This window comes from Orycteropus afer, unplaced genomic scaffold (assembly GCF_000298275.1).
Source record: "Orycteropus afer afer isolate SDZICR_OR568_19922 unplaced genomic scaffold, OryAfe1.0 scaffold00488, whole genome shotgun sequence".
NCBI classification, from domain to species: domain Eukaryota; kingdom Metazoa; phylum Chordata; class Mammalia; order Tubulidentata; family Orycteropodidae; genus Orycteropus; species Orycteropus afer.
Genome location: NW_006922075.1, coordinates 404,357 through 414,394, shown reverse-complemented (window position 1 = coordinate 414,394; position 10,038 = coordinate 404,357). Strand labels below are relative to the sequence as shown.

General features: G+C 38.1%; 1 protein-coding gene across 1 annotated transcript in view; it reads left to right on the top strand.

The window, feature by feature from the left end:
- The window catches only part of CREBL2 (cAMP responsive element binding protein like 2), a 47,431-nt gene that overhangs the window by 27,991 nt on the left and 9,402 nt on the right, over positions 1 to 10,038 (top strand). Inside the window, exon 2 of the mRNA XM_007955022.1 lies at positions 8,534 to 8,731. Within this exon, the coding sequence (XP_007953213.1) occupies positions 8,534 to 8,731 (198 nt within the window). The remainder of the gene's footprint in view (positions 1 to 8,533; positions 8,732 to 10,038) is intronic.

Genomic DNA, 10,038 nt, shown 5'->3' with positions numbered 1-10,038 from the left:
TCCTTGAGGAATTTATAGTTTTAGGTTTCACATTTAAGTCTTTGATCCATCTGGAGTTTTTGTGTATGGTATGAGGTACAGACCTTGTTTCATTTTTGTGCAAATGGATATCCAGTTCTGCCAGCACTGTTTGTTAAACAATCTCTTCCCTGTCTAATGGATTTCAGCCTTTTGTCAAGTATCAGCTGACCATAGATCGATGGATCTGTTTCTGGTTTCTCAATTGTATTGGTCTGTGTCTCTGTCGTTGTACCAATACCAGGCAGTTTTGACTACTGTGGCTGCATGGTAGGTTTTGAGATCTGGGAGTGTGAGACCCCCTTTGTTCATCTTCTCAATAGTGCTTTGCTTATCCAAGGTCTCTTTCCTTTCCATGTAAAGTTAGTGATTGGTTCTTCCATATTCTTAAAGAATGTTGATGGAATCTGGATTGGGATTGCATTGAATGTATAGATTGCTTTGGCTAGTATTGACATTTTCAGTGTTCAAGCTTCCTATCCATGAGCATAGTATGTTCTTCCATTTATGTAGATTTCTTACAGTTTCTTGAAGTAATCTTTTGTAGTTTTCTTTGTACAGGTCTTTTGTGCCCCTGGTAAGATTTATTCACAAGTATTTTATTTTGTTGGAAGCTATTGTAAATGGTATTGATTTCCTTATTTCTTTTTCAGCAATCTCTTTGCTGGTGTAGAGGAATCCAACTGATTTTTGGATGTTGATCTTGTATCCTGCCATGATGCTAAATCTCTCAATTAGTTCCAGTAGTTTTTTTTTTATTATTATTATTCTCTTGGGTTTTCTATGTATAGGATCATATCATCAACAAATAGGGATAGTTTGACTTCTTCCTTACTGATTTGGATGCCTTTGATTTCCCTTTCTTGCCTTATTGCCCTGGCTGAGACTTCCATACAGTGTTGAATAGAAGTGGTGATAGAGGGCATCCTTGTCTGGTTCATGTTCGCAAGGGGAATGGTTTCAGTGTTCCATTCTCCATTGAGAATAATGTTGGCTATTAGTTTTGCATGTATTCCTTTATTATGTTGAGGAATTTCCCTTCTGGTCCTATTTTGCTGAGAGTTTTTATCAGGAATGGGTGTTGAATTTTATCTTTTTTTTTTTTTTTCCTGCATTGATCGATAAGATCATGTGATTATTTTCCTTTGTTTTATTTATGTGGTGGATGATGTTGATTGTTTTTCTAATGTTGAACCATCCTTGCATACCTGATATGCAAATCAGGGAACCCCAGTTGTTCATACTGAATTATTTTTTTGATATGTTGTTGGAGTCTTATTGGCTAGGATTTCGTTGAAGATTTTTGCACCTATATTCATGAAGGATATTGATCTGTAGTTTTCCTTTTGAATGATGTGTTTGCCAGGTTTTGGTATCAAGGTTATGCTTGCTTCATAAAATGAGTTTGGGAGGATTCTCTCCTTTTCTATGTTCTGGGTTCGTTTGGGTAGCATTGGTGTCAGTTCTCTGAACGTTTGGTAGAATTCTCCAGTGAAAGCATCTGGGCCAGTACTTTATTATTGGTAATTTTTTTATGGCCTGTTCAATTTCTTCTTTTGTTATGGGTCTGTTCAATCTTTCCATCTCACTCTGAGTTAGTTTAGGTAAGTAGTGTGTTTCTAGAAATCTTTCCATTTCTTCCAGAGTTTCAAATTTGTTGGAGTATAGTTCTTCATAGTATCCTGATACTATCCTTTTTATTTCAGTTGGTTCTGTTGTGATGTTGCATCAAGTTTTTTGGGTTTTTTTTAGCCCTCTCTCTCAGGATAGACTTGCGCTTCCAACCTTCAGTTAGTAGCCAAACACATTGTTTGCAACACCCAGGAACTCCTTAAAAACTGGTACAGAGTCATCAGTAAAGCAGAATAGTACCTTTTATTTGCTTATATTCAATAGCCTTTAACATTTTTAACGTATAATGAAGACAGACTTGGTATTTAGAGGCTGTACTGAGATCTACCATCTCTAATTTTCTGCCTTTATGAAAGAAGTTCTCTGTGGCGGATAAGGCAGGATCAGTGGCTGGCAGGTTTATTTTCTTCGTGGTGGTGGGTAGGGACACAGGCCTTCTGAATGTTTCACTTTGGACCAAAGTTAAAGAGCAAGAGGCCTGCTATCCCCAGCTCACAAGTGTGTTCTGGTGTGGAGTGGGGGAGCAAAAGGTAAAATGAATAGTGTTACAGTAAGGAGGTGCACTGTTGTAAAGCCAGCTATTTGAATTTGCACATGGAAATATGCCAATAGAAATAAAATTGGAACAGGAGAGGAAAGTTAAATTTCGAGACTGTTTTTAGAGTTTTTCTCTTAGTTTGTATTGATGCATAAAAGTCAGTAGTTTTATTTTGCCACACTAATTTGCTTCATGGGAGAAATAGAGAGCAGAGGACAATATGGTTATCAGTAAGTTTGTGAAAATGGTATGAATTTGTAAGAATTTTTTTTGGTTGTCTCTTTTTGGTTCATAGGTAGTTAAGGTATTTTTAAGTTTGATTTCAGCTTTTAGTTTCTGGTTCCTTGCTTCTAATTAAGATCTATCTTTCACTTAATTTTTATGACTTTATGAAATAATATATAAAGTTCAATGTTGTTATAGCAACTACTCCACTAACTTACCTATATTTGTATAATACCTTTTACTTTACAAATTGCTTTCATATATATTAAGATTTACTATAATCTTGTGATGGACTTAACTGTCTTTAAAACTGGTACACTAATGAGACTTTTGCCGGTCCCAAAAGCTTAAAATTAAGGTATAAAAGTGGTTATATAATATTAAATATAATTGTAGAGGAAACCTGGATTCATTTAATGCCTTTCTAATTTTAAAAAAAGGGATAAAATAGTTCCAATTTAAATACTTTGCTACTGTAGTAGTTAAAGTTGTATGTCAACTTGGCTGGGTCTGGTTGAGTGGCTGGGCAGCTGGTGATAGTTATTCCCCATGATGAGACTGGCAGTCACCTCCATGGTGGGATCTACCACAAGCAGCTGAGTAGCTGCTTTGCTTATGTGGTCTGCTTCCCATATATAAGAAGCAGCTTTGGGGATGGTCTCTAGCTTATGGCATGGTTGGACCCTGCATGTAGCCATATCATTGTTCAACAGCCTGCCATGCTCTGCCGACCTGGGGACTTGCAGTGGACTTGAATTAATGGTTTGGTGACATCGGGACTGTTCTTTTTACTTGTCAACCTCGGGCTTGGGAGTCTCAGCAGCCAGCAGCTCTCCCAGTGAAGAAACACTCTAGCTGCAGTGGGCCGGGAGCTGGAGGCAGAGCTAAAGCCCAAGGCTGAGGGGCTTTCACCCAGCCCCTACAGCCTGGCAGTTTGAATTTGGACTTAAAGCCTCCAAATTGTAAGGATAAACTCCTGTTTGTTAAGGCCATCCCATTTTGGTATATTCTGGTCAGAGCCGCACTGGGTAACGACAACAGCTACCATGAAAACTAAACAAAAGGTTGTAATTTTTGATTGTGCTAGGTTTGTTTCAAAAATCAGTGAAGTTCATGAAGTACACTGTGTTCTCTTGCTGGCATCTCAAAACAGCCACTCTAGAATTAATTAAAAATAGCAATCTATGAGATTTTGGATTACAGTGTTGCATGGTTGAAGATTCATTTCACTACAAAAAGAATAGATGTCATTATCCATTTGTTTCACTATAGGACAATAGTTTATGCTGTAGTACATTTTTTTTTTTTTTTAATTAGCATTAGGAAATACATTTTGTTTTTCCTTTTTATTATTGTGATTTGGGTGAAGATTTACAGAGCAAATTCACTTTCCATACAGCAGTTTACATACACTTTGTCTCATGACATTGACCACAGTTTACCACAATGCAACAGCTCCCCTCCCACTTCTCCCCATAGTTACCTCTTCCCAGTGTCCATCCCTCCATGGACTCCTGCCCCCTAAGCTGCCTCCCTGTGCATAGGCAGCCCTTCTTTCTCAATGATTGTTCTCTCCAAGGAGTGTATCTGCCTCAGGTAAATGTTCAACTCATATGCCTGTCTATGTTTTAATGCAGGGTAGTTTTGCATATTTTATAAGAATTGTATGATGGATGAGGAGGAGCCCTGTTTGTGCAGTGGTTAAAGTGCTTGACTGTGAACTGAAAGGTTGACTGTTCCAGCTGACCAGCCGTTCAGTGAGTGAAAGATGGGACAGTTCTATTCTGTCATAAAGTGTTGCAGTGAGTTTGAATCAACTTGGTGACAATTTTTTTTCCCCTTTAATGTAATTGATGAGCTCTGGTGCACAGTGGTTAAAGCATTTGGCTGCTAACCAAAAGGTCAGCAGTTTGAACCCACCAGCCACTCCATGGGACAAAGATTCACAGCCTTGGAAACCCTATGGGGCAGTTCTGCTCTGTCCTATAGGGTTGCTGTGAGTTGGAATCAACTTGATGGCAGTGGGTTTTTTGGTTTTTAACCAAATATAATTTAAAATATATCCGTAGTAATTTTTGGATCAAATCGGTCATCCTGCAATTGCTAGCATATGTTTGGCTCTGAAAAAAATAGTTTTTTGAGGTATGTATTGTTATATTGGAATAAAAACATGATGCAGGATAGAAAAGCTTTAAAAGATGAGTTTTTTGAAAAGCTGAAACTAATTTGGGAGTAGTACTGGAACAGCTAGCTTTTAAGATGGTGGTGGAAAGGAGAAAATTTTTTTAAATTTTTTCCCCAGAGCTTTGTTGTAATCAGTCATTTTGTTATCTGTAGGAAGATAGGATAGGGAGGCCCACCCTGGAGGCAGGCCAGAAAGGTGGAGAAAAGGGAGAGGTGTCAAATATTTAAGGAGGTTAATGAGCTAACACCTGCAACAATCTGCAACCACCCATGTGGCCTGGCCAATCAAAATTAAGCAGAACAACCACAGACCCAGAACTTGAGGTTTGGGGAAATTTCCTAATACAGAGCATATGCAGAAGCCGCATACCCCTAACCCAAAGTAACTTTATAACATGCCCATATCATTATAATCTAATTTTAGCACTGCCTTCTTTATGAGGTTTTGGCCTTTCCAGATCTGAGCATGTGCAGAAGGGCTCTCGGGGACCTGTCACTCAACCTGTCACTGAAGGGACTCAGTCCCTCCTTAAGAATGCCCCTTCATGCCCCTTTTAGGAAGTATAGGCCACTCAAGCTGGCTAAGACACTTGCCTGCTAACCAGACGTCTGGCGGTTCAAACCCACCAGCCACTCCTGGGAAGGAAGTTTGGGCAATCCTACTTCCGTAGTGATACTGCCTCGGAAACCCAAGGAGGGGTCGCTATGAGTCGGGTTTGACTCGACGGCACATAATAACAACAACAACAAGGCCACTCAAGTTAAGCAGCTTGGGGTCCTTCCCCTTTCCACCTTTATGGAAATGTCTTTGTGTTGATGTCTGCTCTACCCATGGAGCTCAACTGTTCACCCTCTGGAACATACTTTGCTTTTTAATAAAGGCTTGTGTGCTTGTGAGTGACTGGCGCTTTGTTAAGTAAATTTGTTAATCTGCCACCAGCACCATTGACACCAATCACCACTCCCTTGCAGACCACCTGGGATTGCCTGCCCACAGATGGCTCACTTGTGTGGCTCACATTGCCGAGATTCTTCTTGCAAACAGGGCGAGGCCAGGGAAAGGGCTTCTCTGCCCAGATGACAATTTAAGAGTTACCCAATAAAATGCTAAATGCAATGGTTGTTTTTGTTGTTGTTGTGTGCCGTCGAGTCGCCCCGACTCATAGCCATCCTAATATAACAATGTCTAGTAAATGTGGCCAATCCACATTTAAAGAATGGTTTTTCTGATCTAACCATTATACTTAATAAAGACTGTACTTTATAGGCTACTGGGTGGGCATTGTTGGTATATGATAGAGAGTGATTTAAAACAAGAAAATGTATCTGAGTTTTTAGATCTGAATCACTTTTGATCCTTTGAGTTTTGTTACATGGGAAGGTGTACATTTATTATATACTGACTTGCCAGTTTTTTGAGTTTTGCATCTTCTCTTTTAAAGCCTCAGCAATATTTCTGTCAGTATATTGAAGGTACAACACTTTTATTCTCTGATGGTGATTTTCACAAAGGGCTAGGCATCATTCAGAATTAGGTAAGAGTGAATTTATGTTAATGGGAGAGGAACAATTTGAGAGGGGGAAAAAAAACAAACTCAACTGCTGTCGAGTCGGTTCCGACTCACAGCGACCCCTCCTTGAGTTTCCGAGACATTGTCACTGCGGAAGTAGATTGCCCAGTCTTCCTTCCGAGGTGTGGCTGGTGAGTTTGAACTGCCAGCCTTCTGGTTAGCAGTCAGATGCCTTAGGCACTACTCCACCAGACCAGACACCTAATTTGGAAGAAAGAGGGTGAGAATTGCTATACAACTTGAAGAATATAATTAGTGTCACTGAATTTGTACATGTAGAAATTGTTGATTTGGTATTATTCTCAACAATAACACAAAAATAAAAAAATAAATAAAAGAACCACATAGATAAACAAAGTAGATAATTAGCCTAGAAATTAAGGTATAATGTATGGCTCTAAAATACAAGGCAGATTGTGTTGTAGCTTGTAAAAACAGGATCTAATAGCAATTCACAAAAGATTTAAAACAGTGGTGATGTTAGAATAAATGTAGTCCCTTTCTGGGTGACTGCTTTAAAGAATGTCTCATGTATAAATCTGGTTCATTTGTTTACACTTTTGTCATCTTCAGATGATAAAACTCAGGAGGTTCCAAAGCTAAATTGGGCCTAGACAGGTAAACGAATAACAGTGATATTGAGAGGATGTCTTAAGACACCAATGGGAGTAAGCAGAAATCTGACACAGTCTAGGCTTACAATCATAGGCTTCTAAAGGTTGGAAATGATTGTCCTGAACATTTCAAAGACTTCCCGTGGCTTCTTTGGGCTCAGAAAATTTAAAGGGGAAATTTATAGGCAAATTGCTTATGATACACACATATAATTTTACATACATATTTTCTATTTTCCTAATTATAAACATTTAAAAATCATGAAAGTACAAATGAAAAAAAGCTATTATAATTATACCTATCAGAGAAATCCTCATTACTCTTTTAACTTCCTTTCTCCTATGCACTGTCTTTATAATATAATCATATATAAATCTTATAATCATATATAAATCATATAATCATACTGCATTAGTTTGAATATTGATTTTTTCTTTTTAAAATAATTTATCATAATTTTTTCAAGTCAATAAAAATTCTTCATGAACAAAATATTTAGTACTGATCTTTTAGTTTATTATAAGTTCCACATGGCTCATAAAGTTTATTGTTAAATTATTTAAAGTTTATTATTGAGGAAGTAATAACTTAGATTATTTCTTTTCTCATATTCATAGTATCTGAAAAAAGTATGAGGGAGGCATAGACCCATAAGCATCTGATGGTATTATGTTTTATTTTATTCTGTAAGAAAACAGCATACCAAACTCATTGCTGTTGAGTTGATTTTGACTTCTGGAGAACTCATGTTACAGAGTAGAACTGCTCCGTAGGGTTCTTGGCTGTAATCTTTTTTTTTTTTTTTTTTTTAGTCTTTATTATTATTTATTTTTTTATTATGATTTGGGTGAAAGTTTACAGAGCAAATTGCTTTTCCATTCAACAATGCACATACGTTCTGTTTTGTGATAATTATTGCAATCCCCACATTGTAACAGCATTCTTGGCACTTCTTCCCTGCGCCAACCCCTACCTTTCCTCCTTCCTTCCCATCCCTTCCCACCTTCTCAGCTCCATCCCCAGGCAAATGCTGTCCCCTTGATCTCATATATTTGATTGTTCTAATAAGTGCATACCCTTCTGATACTACTGTTCACCCAGGTGATTCTTATATGTAAGAATCTACCTAAATATCTACCTATCTACCTTATGGTACATGCGATAAAAGAGTCCATTATTGCCATCATTCATATCTCCCCATCTTAGGGATGAGAATGATAAGGCTCAGAATGTTAAAATGGCTTGTCTCCAGGGGCACAGCCACTGATTTAGATGTCTAGCCATTTTCTCTGGCCAGTTCTGTGAGCTTCTCAAATTGTCCCTTAGGCTTAAAGAGGTGCTTTGGAATATGGGAGGCAGGCAAGAAAGGCAGAAGCCAAGTGTTCTCCAAAAGGGAGGCCCTTGTTCCTGGGAGACCAGTAAGCTCTCCCTCCCCATCTTCCCCTCCCTTCTGCCCCCTCCACACATTTTAAACAGCTCTTCTCACAGTCTGCTAGCAGCAGGATTTGGCTGTAATCTTAATGGGAGCAGATCTCCACGCCTTTTTTTTGCAGTTCCGCTGAGTGGGTTTGAACTGCCAATCTTTAGGTTAGTAGTCAGGTACAGACCATTTGTACCACCCAGTGACCTCTTAGTTCTATGGGCCTTATTTTTTATTATTTGTAAATGTTCTCTTTGCTAATATGTAGCCCTAGTTGCTATTTTGGTTACGGAACTGAGAAAAGTTTATTTCTTCTCTCTCTTGCTGAAGGTGGTTGGAGGCAAAGTAAAGAAGCCTGGTAAACGTGGTCGAAAGCCAGCCAAAATCGACTTGAAAGCAAAACTTGAGAGGAGCCGGCAGAGTGCAAGAGAATGCCGGGCCAGAAAAAAGCTGCGGTATCAGTATTTGGAAGAGTTGGTATCCAGTCGAGAAAGAGCCATATGTGCTCTCAGAGAGGAACTGGAAATGGTAAGGATGTCTATCAATAAACACATGAAATAACTTCAACTTATCAGTCAAAGAAATATACTTTGAAACAGGATGATACCAGTTTTCACCTATTTAGTTGTCAAACAGTGGAAATGTTAATGAGGTTGTAGGAAAATAAGCATTTTCATACACTGCTTGTAGGAGCTGCATGTACATGACTTTCATTGAGGAACTGTTTATGATAGAAAAAGTGGAAAATAACCCAAATGTACAACAATAAATGATTGGTTAAGTAAATATTATACTGTATCCATATGTCAGACTACTTTACAGCCAGTAGAAATCACAATGCACATATTTTTCTTACTGACATAAAAAGATATGCAAAATACATTCCTACCTTGAAAAAATAATATAGCAATATGTAAAATATGCATAGTACGATAAGGAGCTCTGATGGTTCAAACCCACCAGCCACTTTGCAGGAAGACTGGGCAATCTATTTCTGTAAAGATTTGCCACCTCGGAAACCCAAAGGGGGTCACTCTGAGTTAGAATTGACTCGATGGCAGTGAGTTTGGTTTGAGTTTTGGTACCATTTGTGTTTCAATATTTGTTTAAACATGTAGTCATTCATTCAGATTTTGTGTAGTGCTTGTGGAAATGTGAAAGAGAGTAGGTAAAAGAAAATTGAAACCTTACCACTATGAACTCAGACAGGAAGTGACAGTTAAGCGAGGGATGATACTATCATGAGGTTGCAAAATACAGACAGGTACCTCAGTGTTTTTAGAAGGTAAGAAATAAGGTTGGAGCACGAGAAGAATCCAAATATACACTATTCAAAAGATTGTTTTCCTTAATATATTGAATTTTATTTGGACTATAAATTATTTCTTGCCTTCTATGAGGTAATGAATCATCTTCCCATTGCCATCAAGTTGTTTTTGACACAGTGATTCTATAGAGCAGAGCAGAACTGTCCCATAGGGTTTCCAAGGTAGTAATCTTTACAAAGAAGCCTTGTTGGCACATTGATTTAAGTGTTTGGCTGCTAACTGTGAAGTTGGTGATTTGAACTCACCAGTTGCTCTGAAGGAGAAAGCTGTGGCAGTCTGCTTCTGTAAAGATTTGCAGCCTTAGAAACCCTTTGGGTCAGTTCTGCTCTGCCTTATAGGGTCACTGTGAGTCAGAATAACGTTGACAGAAACAGGTTTGAGTTGTTTTTGGTTTAATCTTTTTTTTTTTTTTTTTTAATTAGGATTTGGGTGAAGATTTACAGAGTAAATTCACTTTTCATACAGCAGTTCACATATACTTTGTCTCATGTCATTGACCAAAATTTA